The 16,657-nt window shown below is 39.8% G+C and overlaps 1 protein-coding gene across 2 annotated transcripts in view; it reads left to right on the forward strand.

Annotated features, from left to right (window-relative positions):
* The first annotated feature begins 3,114 nt into the window (after positions 1-3,114).
* The window catches only part of CEMIP2 (cell migration inducing hyaluronidase 2), a 37,409-nt gene continuing 23,866 nt past the window's right edge, over positions 3,115-16,657 (forward strand). Inside the window, exons 1-5 of one of the 2 annotated variants that reach the window (XM_074165909.1) lie at positions 3,115-3,439; positions 8,879-9,019; positions 9,437-9,998; positions 12,758-12,927; positions 14,284-14,472. In XM_074165909.1, the coding sequence (XP_074022010.1) occupies positions 3,115-3,439; positions 8,879-9,019; positions 9,437-9,998; positions 12,758-12,927; positions 14,284-14,472 (1,387 nt within the window). The remainder of the gene's footprint in view (positions 3,440-8,878; positions 9,020-9,436; positions 9,999-12,757; positions 12,928-14,283; positions 14,473-16,657) is intronic. The other variant, XM_074165910.1, reaches the window with a different exon arrangement.

Raw genomic sequence — 16,657 nt, forward strand, 5'->3', positions numbered from 1 at the left:
TGAAGTCATTCTGAAGCAAGCTGAAACTAAGATACTGCATCACTCTGTGTATTACAGTGCAGTTGTAAAAGTGGTGGTGTTCATGTCTAGGACTGCAACATCAGGAGGAGATGCCCAGGTCACAGGCTCCTTTAGGAGGACTTCTACTTCTGTGGGTGTAGGAGAACCTGGTAACAGAAGCCAGTGCTCTCTGGTGTTTTTAATCACAAATCATCTCCTGTGGCCTTTTAATATCAGCATGTAAACATGTTTTGCCCCCTTTTTTTTTCATATATGTAGAGGAACACAGCATTGCCATTTCCTTTTGAACTATGTCTAACTTTGGGTGGAGAAAGCATTACATGGAAAAATTCACTTGCAAGGAAATGTGGTATTTAAGTAGTTCAAATGTGTTCTTTCGCCCCCACCCTTGCATTTCACTCAAACTGTATTTGTGCAATGAAATAACTGCATTCTCTTGGGCATAACTGGCCATATTGCTAGTCATTACACTTGTAGTTTTGTGGTGCTACCTGAAGACTTCCACAGACTGGAAATAAACAAGTCATTAATTTGAATCAGGTTAACGATATATCTTAATTTTAAAGAAAAGTCAGTAGCTGCTCTCCAGGACAGAGAAGATCCTTCTTTCAGCTAGACAATTTCAAGTAACATAGAGGGAAGAAAGTGTTGAAATAGTTACTGCTGTTGTAGTGGAAAACTATATAGTAAATCTTTTGATTGTGCAAAGTATTTCCTTATGACTTTGTTTCATTATTTGTATTTTGTAATGGGCAACACAGTGATTCTGCAGTCTCTTTTCCACCCGTCATTGGGGTGACCTGTGTTTGCACTTGAGTGGGACAGATGGAAGACTTTTACAGTTTGCAAAATGAGGCTTGCACACAAGGCAGAATGCTTTGTACAAAACAAAATATCTTTGAAATATGAAAAAAGTGGTTTTGATGTCTATTGTAATGAACGACTTTTTTCTTGAAAGGGCTAGCAGTACTTTTAAAGGCCTTAGTAGGCAAAATAGTGGTAAAATTATTTTGTAAAAGTAAGTTTTGCATAATCATTCTGGATTTAGTTGTTATAACTAGGCAATTAACAAACTTATTAACTCTTTGTATCACATTGTCATGAACACTGTGTAGTCATTTTGTCACTGTGATAGACACATGCCCTATCTGAAAACTCTGTAACCAAGTTTGAGGAGTTGGTGCTCCAAACCATTAAAAAAATCTCAATGCTGGACATCCTGGATCAGATTTCTTTAAATTTTTAATCAAAAAGGTACTTCAGTCTTTGCTTCAGCTAGACATAAATACTGTCTTTGAATCAGTTGAAAAGCTCCTTCTCAGCTCAGCTTTTAACAGCACTTCTAAAACCTAGAAATGATTGAGTTTTCACTGTTGAAAGATGACTAGTTGAGTGCAAAAGCATGTGTTGAAAGCAAACTGTTCCATAGTGTTCATAATGCATTGGGCAGTTAAGTTTGAGAGCAGGGGATTAGGCTTGGGAAATAGTTTCTCAAAGAACAGAAAGGAGAATGGTGAAAATCAATTTGCTACAACGAACAGGTGTGAGAAACTGCTGGAGGACTTGGCATAATTTTTGCACTCCGGGATGACTACTCCAGTTAATGTTTCAGTGCCTTTATTGTCATGGCACGTACATCTGGAGATGCATTGTCTCCCATGAAAGGATAATCCAGCTTATTCAATAATAGCAACTCTTTTGCCTTGAAACTGTGAAGTATCAGATTTTGCAGCATGTGAGACAAAAGGCTCCTTTGCCACTTCTCAGAATAAGGTTGCAGTTGTCATGCTTCTCCTTCACCAGCGTGCCTGGTACTTCAGAGTATAGCTCAAACTTCCCTTTTGTTAATGGAAGAGAAAGAGGATCTTTATGCTCTTTCATTATTGGTAGCTTTTATTTTCATAATTCATTTTGCTATTTAATACATGTGACTTATACCTAAATCCCCTTCAGGATTTGGTTTAGAAAATTAGGTTTCTGGTAACTGAAACTTGAACAGTCTTCTCAAAACTTCCCTGTTAATAAAAAAAAAAAAAATAAAAAAAATCATGCCAGCTTTGTGAATACTCCAAGCAATGCAACACAATTGACCAGAAAGCCTGAGAAAACAGTCAAATCCAGTTTTGCATGTCTCAAAGCAAACCGGAGAAGTGTGCTAAGTTAGAACTGCTGGTGAGGATGGGCCAGGCAGTGATGGTTTTGGCAGGCTTTCCTCCTTGGTTGCTTCAGAAAAACGATGGAAGCAATGCTAGCAACTGGGAAAAAATAGTAGCACTCGCTTCTGGGCAATAGGTAGAGATCTGGAGCAGTCGGGCATCTCAGCAATGAGAAAACCCACGAGGTTTGCTGAACAAGATGCATATGACTTTCTCACAGGACCATTCCTGATGTGCTTTTACTGCAACCAGATCCTGCTGTGAGCAGATTAAGAGTTTGTGGGCTCTGTGTGCCTCATGTAATTAAAAGTGCTGACTAAGTTGCATCAGTGTGAATATAAATAAAATGTGTTTGGTATTTTACGTATAAAATTTAAGTGCTTTTTACTGCTTCTAGTGTGGAAGGAAGGCTTGTCTCTTTCAGCTTCTTTTCCGTAAAGGAAAACAATGAGGAGTTTGTTCAGCTTCTACATGCAGAAGAAATACATTTAGGCATTCTTTGCATAACTGTGGGGAAGAAGGGGTTGCTAGCTTTCTCATTGTTCAGCTTGTTTCTTAATCACATAATACAAGTTAACTGTGAAAACATTCTGTGAAAAATATCTCATGGAACTGTTGAAGAAATAGTCTGTGCTGTACTGTGTTCCCATACCCCAGATGCTTTTGAGTTTAATTTTGCTGAAGCTATATATGCTATTGTTTCAAGCTGTTACACCTTGGCAAGTGACCAGTAGCAACTGAGTGACTGATACTTTGTAAATAGCCATGGATTCAGTGGCTGTTCATGGTAAGCAGGCATGTGGCTTAAAATACTACTACTGTTATTGTTGTTTGTTTCTTTTCTTTTTCTTTTATGTATTGTACTCTGTATTCTGAAAGCCTGTCTCTTATTTTTTCCCTCTCTGTGTGTGTGTGCATGTTCCAGTGACTTTATAACATGCAAGACACTGATGCCAGGGGGAGCTCCCCTGCTTTCCTCCGGCCACAGAATGGGAGCAGTCACAGGTCTTCGGGGTACATCCCAGGGAGAATTGCCCCTCTCCGTCCCCCGCCGCCATCACAGAGCCATGCTGCAGCCGAATTTACCTCTGCGAGACAAGAAGCCCGGACAAGACTCCCGTCCTTACCAGTGGATCAGCACCGCCGCCAGGCAGAAGCCACCAGGCATAAAAACACTCTCATTTGCTTTGCCATTTCTAGCCTTTCACTTTTTGTTGCACTGGGGATTTTTTTGGGAATAGCTTCAAAATATGCTCCAGATGGTAAGTTCTTCTGCAAGCAAAGTCATCCTAGAAGTTACTGTCCCTGTGAACAGAATTCAGTAATTCAGCATCAGGATTAGTGTTAAAAGTTAAGTGCAAAAATAGGATGCTTACTGCAGTTCTAACGTGGAGAGAAGCGGTGTCTGCGGGCTAGGATCAGCTCTTTACTGTTATCAGTGTTACTTTCATATGTTTTTATTGTGAGTTATTTGATTTACTTACATGAAGCAAAAAGGCATAGCGGTAAATAAATACTACTGGTGAGGGGGAAAGAAGCATGAATGTTGTATAAGTGTAATTATTTTTGTCTGCAGAAGAAGCTGTCTAAGATGTTCACAAGTTGCAGACAAAATGAAATCCTGTCTAAGTGGTAACCGAGGAAGGTAGTAAAAGGGTGTTGAAGTGAAAACATTTAAAAATCTGTGAGAATTTATACCAACACTATGTGTTTGCTTTGTTTATACACAAATTGGGCAGGGACCTTTTTCATCTATTAGCCCTGATTTTCTTTCAGCTGATCTTAGAAAACTGGGCAACTTTCGTGGAATTTGGAAAACCTCCCAAATATGTCAGTGGTTATAAAGCATCAACAGGTGATGTGATTAACTGCTTATCACTCAGTATACATCCCTCTGGCCAAATACTGCTAAGAATTGCTATGAGGTACAGTTGCTAAAGGTTGGTAGCATAGTTTGGAGATGGGTTGTTTTGTTGGTTGGTTGGTTTTGGTTTTTTGGTGTTGTGTTTTTTGTTTTTTGTTTTTTTTTTTAAACGCAGAAGTCAGGTTTCTAAAAGCTAAACAGGGTTTTGAATTGAAACTGTTGGCTATTGTAATGCAACAGCCTTAAACTCCTCAGTGGCCTTTGGCATAGTAACTCCAAAGATTCAGTTTCCAAAGTGAATGCTACACAGGCTGAACAAATTAAATAATCAATTGAAGATTCCAGATGATGGTACAAAATGAATGCTCATATCTAACTGGAACACCCTTGGTCGTGGCAGCCTCTTCTTGGGTGAAGTTAGTGAGTTTTCCTAATAATTATGAAGGAAAACAAACAAAAAAACAGCTGAGGGAGTAGTAAATGGAAAGTTGTTGGTATGTCATGATCCAGATCACTGGTAACAGAGGTACGTATCTGCACTAAGTACTTTGGTTACAGCCAAGTTCAAGAGAAGGCTGAAGGGTGACTTAGCCATTTGACTCTGAGAAGTGCTTTGAGGGGAAAACCACGTTTCTGCTTTTATACCAAGACTTCAACTTTTAATTAACTAAAAGTTGTAGATTTTGATGATGGCTTTAGTAGAAGTGGGGTGTTATGTGCCATGGGATACATAAAATAATAGTCCTTCTATGCTTTAAAAGCTGATAATATGAAGGAGAAGGCTTGCCATTTTTAAAAGTGTAAGTGGTTTTGGAATGGTTTTCCTTCATCCGCAGTAGCACATTCCAGAGGCATTGAGTTATGTGGATTTTTTGCACTGAATACATCGTCAGCACGTGGTTGATGGATCAGCAGGGGTACTGGGGATGTTGCAGGAAGAGTTGCTGTGATTTAGTAGAGGGGCTTTTTTGTCTACAGTAATGACTAACGTCAGGACTAAGGAGTAACCCGAGGTTGTGACTGCTTTCCTTCAGTGTCCCACTGCTTCTCGATGAAAGGCAAAGCCAATTTTCAGCATTAATTGTTGTATTGTGTCTTTCTGAAGTTTCCCTGCATTATCCTTTAAAAAAAAAAACCCAAACAAAACAATGAACTTGCACCCATAGGATCCTTTGGAAACCCTGATGTAAGAGAAACTTCGATAGGCACCAAGGGAAGTCTGGTTGAAACTTCAGTCTTGCAGTATTGTTGTTACAGCAACTCCCCAAAAGTCTCCAAACAGGTTGAAACGTTAATATGCCCAGCTCCAACCTAGCACATGCGGTGCTGCAGCCAATGACACTAGTTCCAACTAGGTATGTTCTTCTTAAGGGCTAATTGGAAATCCATATTGTCAGTACTTTTGATGGCTGTTTAAAAGGCAGTGGAGGGAATGTGAGACTTAGTAGTAATTGCGTGTAAATCCTAAACCTCCGGCATACCTTTCCCAAAGGGAAAATGATACTTGTCTGCATTTCTGTTCCTGCCTGTCAGCTGGTTTCTTTTTTCCTCCTTGCTTTTATCTTCCTGTCATCATCTTTTTTTCTAAGGAGTCCTGAACACTGGAGATCAGGGGGAGCACTGGAAATGCAATTTCCTTCCCTGTTTCCAGGGCCTTGTGCTGCAGGGTCAGGATGACAAGCTGGGGAGGTTTTCAGGGAAAAGTTCTACTTGGCCTTTGCAGTTCTCGGCTGGAGCTTGCCCAGGATAAACAGGATCCTCAGAAAACTTAGCTGCCAAACTGTGATAAACTTCTGCTGAGCATAATATAACACTGATAACTTTTTCCCAGAGGCCTTAAAAGCTCCAGACTTGGTGGCTAAGCAGGTAGAAAGCAACTATTTAACTACATCTTGAGAACTGTTTCCTGCCTTTTTTCCTGCCAAATTTCATATCCTTGCTCCAGCACATGGAAGGTTCTAGAATTTTTTTTTTTGGCAGGGTGTTTTTTTGTGGGTTTTTTTCCCACCGTTTGCAAAAATATCATTTTCTCCTCCCTCCCTCCCCCCAAACTCAATTAAAAGCTACTAAACCTTAAAGAGCTGACCCATTTCTACAAAAATGCTCTGAAGCAGAGGCTTGACTTGGAAAAATTTTCAACATGAGTGGTTAAATTTGGCAAAGCTGTAACTACCTAACGTTTTCTGATCTATGCTTCTGTTTTCATTTAACCTTAACTGAGAAGCAATGACTGTGGTCTGTAAAATCTGATCAGTAATTTTGGAGGTAACATATGGTGAAGTACTAAATATTTGATGTTTCCCTGTACCCCACTGCAATTGCTAAGGGAGAATTTCAAAATACTTATGCTGAGCACATCTGATCTGCTTGCCAAGTAGCTGACCCACTGTGCTTCAGAAGCACGCTTGCATTGTATGAGTGCCTATTTCTGATGCTTATGGCTTCCTTGATGGATTGTAATGTACAATAGATTTAAATGTTATCTTTTTGTTTAGTTATTGTGCTATAACTCTTCTTTCTGACCCAACAGAAAAAAATCACAGTTACTAGTTCTTCTCTTCTGTGAATCACGCTAAGCAGAAATCATCAGGTTGCTGACTCATGGTTTCCTCACATTGCCCTTTGCTACCAGCCAGGAAATACGTGTTTCTTCAGAGAACTTGTGTGTGCGGTGTCTAGTGGAGGGGGTTTAGTGACTCCGCATGAGTCAGGCAATAGACTTGGATTTATCTGGGGAGAGCTCAGCAGTCTTCCTGATTGCAATGCTTCTTGCTTTTTGGCTTTCCCTAATGTGCTGAATTTAATTTTCTAACTGCTGTCTTCTTAGGATCCCCAAAAAAGCTATTCTTTTGTTTTTATTTTTATATTACTGCTTGAATGCCTTTTGCCCTTATACAGTTCTGCTAATTTTTTCCCACTGGTAGTCAAATCTTGGTTTATGTGGGTTTCCTGAGTTGGAAAGGATTTGAAATGTGGAGAGTAACACTAAAGGAAAAAGATTTCTGTCAGCAAAACTAAGGCTGGTTTGCGTTATACTTGTGGATAGGTTTCATTTTCTTTAGATTTTGCAAGAATGGACTATTACTAATAGTGTCTTGCCCCTGAAGTTGCATTGCAGATGTGTGGGTGCTTTTCTCCAGAAGAGAAGATGTGAAAACGCTATTCTGACTATTACTTTCATTTCGGCTGCTAACCTGTTTATTTTGGCATCTTTTTGTTTGTCTTTTGCTTAAGAAAAATATTTTCAGTCTGGCTTTGCTTTTGGTAAGAAAATCCAAGAGATATACTTCCTCATTTGTAGTATATCTATGCTGCTGGGTTACTCAGCTCGTTAATATGCTAAAGATGTGCATGTTGTAAATAGCAAGCTGCTGTTAACTTCGTCTGAAATCACACAACCCTGTCACTTCTTGCTGCTGCTTCTCCTTTTCTGACCTTGTAGCATGGTGTTATTGCCTCTGCAGTGCCAAACCTTCATCAGGGTTTCGGCAACGATTGCATGTGTCTCTGCTCTTGCATGGTTTCTAGCCTGACATTTGAAGCTGGCTTCCTAAGGAGTACAAACAGTGAGTTTAGACCCAAATACCTTGTCTCCCAGGAAACTGCTTTAACCAGTAAAGTAGAATAATATTCTGAATAATATTCTGTCATAGAATCATAGAAGCGTTAGAGTTGGAAGGGACCTTAAAGATCATCTAGTTCCAACCCCCCTGCCATGGGCCGGGACACCTCCACTAGACCAGGTTGCTCAAAGCCCCATCCAGCCTGGCCTTGAACACTTCCAGGGATGGGGCATCCACAACTTCTCTGGGCAACCTGTTCCAGTGTCTCACCACCCTCACAGTAACGAATTTCTTCCTGATATCTAATCTAAATCTCCCCTCTTCCAGTTTAAAACCGTTACCCCTCGTCCTATCGCTCCACTCCCTGACAAAGAGTCCCTCCCCATCTCTCCTGTAGGCCCTCTTCAGGGTCTGGAAGGCTGCTATAAGGTCTACCTGGAGCCTTCTCTTCTCCAGGCTGAGCAATCCCAACTCTCTCAGCCTGTCGTCATGGGAGAGGTGCTCTTTTTTGTGGCCCTCTGTGTCCCAACAGGTCCATGTCCTTCCTGTGTTGATATACTAAACAATATACTAAAAAATATACTAAATAACCTTTATCCCTTACCTGCAAACCTGCACTGAAAGAAGTGATTTGCATGCTTAAAAGCAAAAAGGGATTAGCCTTTCTTACACAGGGAGAGACCTTGAGGGAGGGTGAGATACTTAGATGCTTTACAACCATGTTAGCTGGCCTAGGACACCCAGTGCTCAGTGTGACTCCTAAGGATCTGAGTACTTCCCACTTCCTTCTCCTTATCAGCTGGAGTTGATGTAGAAAATCTCAAAAAAATCACATGGGATTCAAAAGTATCTATTGTCAACAGTATATGTTGACAGTTCAGTCTGTGGTCATCAGTAGTTTATTTCTATAAACTATATCTATAGTTTATAGATATAAACTATAAACTATATAAACTATATATATATAAAAACTATATAGTTCTATAAACTATATCTATAAATATAATATATTTATATTATTTCAGTATAAGAATGCCTTCCCACCCTTGAGATTTTAGCCACCTTTCAGGTATCATTTGGCTGCTTGAATGCAAATGGTAGCATCAGTGTCTGCAGTATTGTAACCACAGAAGGAGGTGGGAATCCTTTGTGACTGACTCACTCTGCCTTGCTCATATACATCCTAGTGCTGCCTTGATTGATGTGATGATGCTTGTTGTGTTTGTGTTTTTTTTTTTTTCTTCTTTAAAGATGAATTTCACATTGTATTGCAGAGAATTGTCCTGATCAGAATCCTCGTCTTAAAAACTGGAGCCCTGGAAAAGATCCTGAAAAGAGAGTTTTTATCAAAAAAGGGGATTTGTTTCGTCTGAACTCGGACGCTACAGTACACTCTATAGTTATACAGGATGGAGGTATGAAATGGCAAGATGAACCTCACGCTTCAGTTTACTGCGTAGTTTTTACTTCTGTGATTACATGAAAAATGTAATGGAATTTTATGTTGCTGCTTATTGATCAGTTCCCCTGCTTTTACTTTTCAGCCTGCTACAAGGCCAGGAATATAATTAGAAAGATGAATGAATGCTGCAGAGTCTTTTCAGTGGAGCATTGATGTGTTTTCTGTAGGACATAGTAAAACGAGGCTTGTGTAATAGCCTTCCTTGTACAAGATCTGATTGTCTTCTGATGGGGACCATGGTATTTTAGTAATTTTTTATTAATGGATATGGAAAATAAATCTGTAGTTTTTCTGTTGTTCTTATTGCAGAACTTGGTTCTTTGAGTCTATCTGAATTTGCTTTGACCTATATAAATATTTTTTTCTTTAGGGTTACTTGTTTTTGGTGATGATAAAGAAGGTTCTAAAAACATTACCTTGAGAACTAGATTTATCCTGATAAAGGATGGTGGAATGCTTCATGTTGGAGCAGAGAAATGCCGCTATAAATCCAAAGCAACTATTATTTTGTATGGGAAGTCAAACGAAGGTGCTGATGTGCCAGAATTTGGCAAAAAATTTATTGGCGTGGGCCCTGAAGGAGTGCTGGAGTTGCATGGGCACCAGAAGTTATCATGGACTCTTCTGTCAAAGACTATGTATTTCTCAGGGCTGGCCTACGGTCATTATACATTTGAAAGGAATTTTTCCCGGGGACTAAATGTGAGAGTGATCAATCAGGACACAGCAGAGATTTTGGAAGTGCTGAAGTTTGATACTCATGAATTTGCAGAAGAAAGCTTGAAGCTCCAGAACTTACTGAAAAATGGAAGTCCTGGTCGTATTGTTGCTATTGCTGTAGGAGACTCAGCTGCTAAAAATCTACTGGAGGAAACCAGAGTGACTATTCAAAATCTTCTGGGAAGTAAGTTTGTCAGAGGATTGAGCTACAGGTAAATAACTTATTTTCCTTCTGTGCTGAATAAAGATTAGGTACAGATTCTGCTGCCTTCGGGGGATTAAACTTTGACAGTGTCTGTTTTTAAAGTCTTCAGAGGATTCTCAGTGTTGCCCGTAGTATTGCAGTAATAGTATTCAGTGTGTGGTATTTTGATAGTGCAGAGACTGACAGTTACAGGTATCTGTGTGATAGACTTTATTACTTATTTGTAATTGCTCTCTTTCACTATTCTTCACAGAACTGTGTGCGAGAAATTTTTTGCTCATTCAAAAGCACAGATAGAAAACAGTTGCTAAGTGAAGCTTTTAGTGCATATGACTTTATATTTGAAGGAGCAAGGAATGCCAAGCTAGAATATGAATACAGGGAAGGGATGCTAATCCTATATATCAAGCAGTGTCTTATTCATACATGTGCACTGCTGAAATGAAAGTACATTACCCCTCCACTGATTCTACAAGGGAACTGATCTATGAAAATATTTTGTCATTGAAGTACACTTGTAAGGTGTTTCTGTATCTTTTGACTGGTCTTTTCAGATGGTCAGGGTTTGGATGGTGGGAGAGTAGAAGAGATATAATAGGAATTATTAAAGCAGGAAACTTGAACTGCTGTTCCGTTCATTTAGTTATTGCAAATTACTTTTTGTGGTGCATGTTCTGAACTTGACTTTGTGCTGCACAGGGTTAGCAATACAAGTGGAAGGGACACTTAAGTCTCCCAACTAACTGTCAGTCTGTTCTTCAGCTTCCATTAAGATGGTGTTGTATAACCTATTTCTATTCATTCTCCAGTATTTTCCAGGAAATTGGTCATTTAGTTTTTCCGTTCTATTTTTACCCCTCAGTATCCCCCAGCATCTGGGTTCCAGTTAGTTTCCTCCCTCTGCTTTGGCAGAGGCGGGCTGGGGCGTCAGTCAGGATGGCGTGTTCTGACCTTGGTTCCTGACAGGAGCACCTTTGTGTCAGTGGCTTTGTAAGCGTGCGTTCATGGGATGGAAAGTGCTTGCAGCACTGCCTCTGAAGCAGTTTGGTCGGAGCTGCTGAGACCTAGATGTCCTGTAAGAGGTACCACCTCCCAAAAGCAGGGAAGCCCACGTGGTGGTTGTTCAGCCACCCCGACTAGCCAGCCCCGACCTGGCCTGGAGGTGTGGGTTTCTGGTGTTCGTCTCTGCCTGTGACCTCCATGCTGGTTTGTCTAAAATGAGGAACTTCAGCCTCCAGCTGGGAAGAAGCAGCCTTTCTTCCTTCTCTGATGAACTGATTGTTATGTATTTTCATTAGCCGGTAGAGGCTCTGTAAGCACATAAATTTGACTTGTTCCACTCTGGAAGATGGGCAAGAAGTTCTCCCTGGATGCTCACTGAGGAATAGCAGGGTTGTCACTGTAAAGCTAGGAAGGATATTTTGGCATGGAGGTGAATACTCCTTTACATCCCTCTCCTCTTCTGCCTCTTCCTGCAAAATAGCATGTATTAAAATATCTTGATAATTTTTTTAAATGTTGGTATGTGAATTGTTCAGCTTGTTTGCTGCTGCTACTGAAAAGCTGGACCAGTATATGCAATTCTTATGAAGAGGTTAACACTAAACAGTTTCATTTGGCCTTTTATTCCCCATCAATAAGAACATAATGAAGCCACTGAAATAAAGGCAACTGGGTTGAAGGTGGTTTTAATATCTGACTTTGAATCAATCATTAGCAACAGGCGACAGTCCTGCTAGCTGACACTGTTTTCATTTGGGGCAAATGATTCAACTTTAATGATGCAAAATTGTTTGGCTTTTTAATAGATGATCTCGACTACTTCCTCTGCACACATAATTATGGCATTACAGAGTAGTAACGGACAGCAAAATAGTCTTGTTTTTTGAACTTGGTGGCAGCTTTCTGTGTCATGCAGTGTGTTTTTCATTTCCAAAAACTTGGATGCATTGAGCAGAGCTGTAGGAAGGGGAAGGACATCCAGGATAGTTCCCTGCTCCATGCCAGTGTTCAGCCAAGTAGATGTTCAGGTGACTGAGTAGGCCAGTGAGGAGGAAAAGCAAAAAATCCTTGGTCTCAGCCTTCAGAAACATCGGTGACTCCTCACGCAAAGGTTGTGTAATAGTATGCAGTGCCTTTTCTGGGTGTGAACATCTTGAAATATTCAAAATATATTGCCTGTCCAGCACAGCTATCACCAGCATCTGCTGCTGGCTGTGTCCATCTCTCTTGGCTGATGCATGAGTGGTCTCCTGGGACTCCTGGCCACCACTCTGGAATGCCACTTGCTGTGGTGCCATGGTGGCAGCAGGCCGCGGTAGGAATGTTGGCACCAGCTTCTAGTCCTCCTGTCCCCGAGTAAAGCTGTTTGGGAGTAGGATCCTGTATCGCTTCTTTCGCTCTTCTCTCATATGTGCCTTTTGGAAAAAGTGTATCTTGTTGGATGTTGTACTAAAAATGTATTTGAAAGTCTTTTCTTTCAGATTAAGAGCTTTTCTTTTCATTAAGAGCTCTTGTATTTGCCAGTTTGTATATAGGACATCCAATTATTTTAAACTATGTTTCTTTTCAATGAGGTCTGCACGTTTTTATTCTGTGTTTTGAAGTTGCATTTTAAAATTATTTTGGAAGAGCAAGCAAAAGGGTTATATATGACTCCTTGTCTTGTCCTTTACCTGCTCATAAAGAATTTGTTAAGGACTGTTGTTTGGGCCAGACTGGCCAATGAGACCATTATATTTAAAGATGTACTTTTGTTTTTCATAGGCAAGCCTGGGCTTTCGTTGGTGTTATAGGTGGTGGAAATTCTTCCTGTAATGAATCAGTGAGAAACTATGAAAATCACAGCACTGGTGGGAAAGCTCTTGCTCAGAAAGAGTTTTTCACAGTGGATGGTCAGAAGTTTGTTGTGAAAGCTTACAGCGAGTGGAATGATGGTAGGACAGCATTTTGTGATATCCTGCAGTTGGGGAAGAAGTAAAAAATGTTGTATGTGCTTTTTTCACTGTAACTGTTGATTGCAATTTAAATTTGAGTGCTACTGTAAGTTTTTTGTAGTTTCTTCTGAGTGTTTTTTTTCCATACTGTGGATGAAGTATGACAACACAGTTCTTCAGTACAACCTATTTTGTCAATCTGTTTGTGTACAGTGTGTGAAATTTTAATATATTTAGATAGATATTAGAGCTCTTAAAAAAGGCTGAAACATACTTTTTTTCCCTGTTCTTTCAGTAATTTATCAGTCATGTATATTTTAAATCTAAGCTTCTGAGATGATTATTATGATACTAAAAAGAAAACTTGATAGAAGTCAAGAGAAGTTTTATTTTTGTTACAATTTTCTGTTGTTGTTTGCTGGACTTTATGCAGCTTTTCTTATACCAAGTTGAATCTGTGGTATAAGCAGCCTGGAAGGACTACCACCCATTTGCTTTTATCCTTTATTGATTTTTGTATTTAAGATATCTTTGATCTGAGTTTTGCTTTTTATGGACAGTGATCTTTTTCTGTTTGTAGAATTACTAAGCAATATTCTATTTGCCTCAGAAGAATTTTTTTAAGGTAGTTGGATATTTATTTGTTAACTAATTGAGCTATTTGATAATACTCCTTTACTGTTTGTTATAGCCCTATGAAAAAGTATAGATATATTTAAAAAAAAATCCATCAAAATACATCTTTTACTTGCTGGTACTGTAGAGTTAGGGTCAAGAGTAAGCCACAGTTGCTGAACTTATGCCAATCCATCACAAGGCAGTGAAATAGTATGTGTGTAATTTAGCCTGCCAGACTGTTTTCTTATAGAATCATAGAATCATCTAGGTTGCAAGCAACCGTTAAGATCCTTGAGTCCAGCCATCAACCTACTCTGCTGAAACCACCACTAAACCACGTCCCTATTAGTTGTGAATAAAAAGGAAACTCTCCCTACTTTGTTTTGTCCTTGATTACATCAGTAGAGTTCTAAATGGCAGAAAAATGTCACTTGAATCAAGTAGAGGTAGCTGGACCTGCAGATTGTTGCCATATGATATTAGGTTTAAAAAAAAAATTCTTTTTTTTTTTTCCTATCACTGTTAGTTCTTATCTATTCCATTTGTTTTATTTGAGATCCACCAAATAAGCAGGCTGTAATGGTATCTCACGCTGGCATGTTTCAGAGCAGAATTGTACTTTAGAGGTCTTTGGCCATATGAAATCTCATGCATTTATTATTTATATCTTCTTGGATGTGGTTTCATATAAAGGTGAATATAATCTTGTATTGTGTTTACTTTTTTTTTCTTAATTAGGTGTCCCAATTTCTGGCTTCCAGGTAGAAGCTGTAGGTGGAGTGATACTGAATCTTGTGGATGATGTTAGTAGTTGGGAGCCTGGAGACCGCATTGTCGTCGCAAGTACAGACTATTCAATGTATCAGACGGAGGAATTCACCCTCCTTCCCTGTCCAGAGTGTACCAAGCATCAGGTCAAAGTTAAAGGTATTGAGTACAGTCACCACTTGAATATTCATGTGGACTACGTATTCACAGTTATGCAGCCCGGACGGTCCCTTTCCACAGGAGGAGTAAAGAACAGCCTGTTCACCTATCTCTGTATTGCGTTGTTGCCATATACAGGAACGTGTCCTTCTCCTTGCTATAAAATTGCTCTGCATAATGTCAGGTCTGCCTCACACTATGCTAACTTTTCTTTCCCCTTTCTTCCTATGTTCATTGAACACTTCAGTTTTCTTCCAAGGGGATTGTGCTTGTTTTCCTCGCTTGGCTTCTTTCTGTCTTTTCACTAGTTCTCTTTATATATACTTGAATGGCTGTTGTGGCCATTACTGTTTCCTTTGCCTGTAGCGCCCTTCCCATCTTTTGAAGTGTTATCATTATAAATTTTTCTGTTGTGATTAAAAAAGGAGAAGGGGGGAGGGGAAGGGAAGAAAAAAGAAAATGGCAATGTTTGAACTTTTTTTTTTTGTTCCTTTTGCTCAGTTGCCCCTCCTCCCCCTCCCCCTCCCCCCGCCCCCGACAGCAAAATGCTTATGAAATAGGTGGCACTTCCAAGCCTCTGCTCACACAGGATATCCTTGAGTAGTTGCAATCTGTTTTTCCTTTGGGTGTGATGCACGCAAAATGGCCATGCATGTTGTTGACCATTTCCTTTTTTATTATCTGAGTCATGCTGCCTGACTTCACAAGAGCCTCCCGTGGGACGAGCTCCCTGCTCTGCTGGCATTTGTGTTTCCCTTCTGCCACCTCATGCCCCATCCGTGCCAGCGCCCTTCTCCCTGGTGGTCCACCAGCCTCAGGCGTTGAGCTTCCCCTCTCACTCTGTTCTGGTGGGCTGCAGCATCAGTTTGTAGCACAGACTAATGTTATTTTGCAGTGTTACCTTGCAGCAGCCCATGAGTGCTCTTCAAGGCCTGGTTTTGTCCTATTCACTTCTGTACAGTGTGACTTCCTCTTCTTCAAACCACTCTTCTTTCTTCATTCTCAGCTTTCTGTGAATGTGCTCAAACTTTCTTGTTCCTCCATGTCTTAAGGGACTGTCAGTTTCTATGTGCAGTTTGCATCCCACAGCATTCGCTAGCACGGGTCGGGTATGGGTTTTACTGCATTGTGAAGTCCCAGATATGGAAAAAGGGTATCTAAGATCACCTGATGGTACATCAGAGGATACCAGTGTGTGTGAAGCCATAGAGCTGACTTAGTGCCATTGAGTATGACACTTCCTGTGTTTTGTTCTTGTGTCCCACATTGTATGTGTTATTGAGCATGGTATTTTAAAGAGCAAGCTTGCCTTAAAGGTTGCAGTATGAAGTTTAACAAGGTTTTTGTCACCACTGAATAGCATATGTGCAAATTCTGTTTCATCTTGGAAATCACGTGCTGTGAAAAAGCAGCTGCTTTTAAAGGATATAATTTTTTTTTAACAAGATTTACAATATGGCATAAAATACAAAATATTGGCCTTTTTTTTTGGAAAGTAAAAGCTATTTGAACTATATATAGTTCTTTAAAAGATGTTAAAGGAGATGACCTGGGGGTTTTTGTGGGTTGTTTTTTTTTTTGCCCCTAATATCAAGTTTCCTTTGTCATAGTTACAGATACTGGTTAAAAAATCCCCAAACCACCCTATATATTTGTTCCTCAAAGAATGAATTTTCTGTGGAATGGCAAACTTGACATGCTGAAGAACTTGTCATCTTTTGAAATTATTTCTTGTACCTCTTGTGAAGTTTTTAGCTATTTTGGCACTGTCGTAGTGAGAAAGCTAAGTAGGATTGTTTTGCAGGAGGCCTAGTTGCTCACTCTTTGTTTGATTTATGTATGCTAGTCAAACATAGGGAAAAAGAAAAGGTAAGCCTTCAAGGAGAGGAGTGCAGTCCCATTTACAGACATTGGTTGTTTCTTTGGAAGAACTGTAAAACCAGAGTATGTTGTTTTCCCTAATTTTAGTTTGTGTCTTCAGAATAGCCGTCTAGGAAAAAGCAAATTTAGTAAGAAGAGCAAATCACTCTTTCTTTTAGAGGGGGATGAATACAGTATTTTCTAAAGGTGTTTGGCCTCATTTTCAGTTCTTAATTTTTCCTTGGAACAGATTAAGCAGCTAGCATCTTTTCTTTTAAAGCAAACCTGCATCTATGTTTTATTAAAAGTTTTCTTGACACCTTAG

The sequence above is a fragment of the Numenius arquata genome, chromosome Z (assembly GCF_964106895.1).
Source record: "Numenius arquata chromosome Z, bNumArq3.hap1.1, whole genome shotgun sequence".
Lineage (NCBI taxonomy): Eukaryota > Metazoa > Chordata > Aves > Charadriiformes > Scolopacidae > Numenius > Numenius arquata.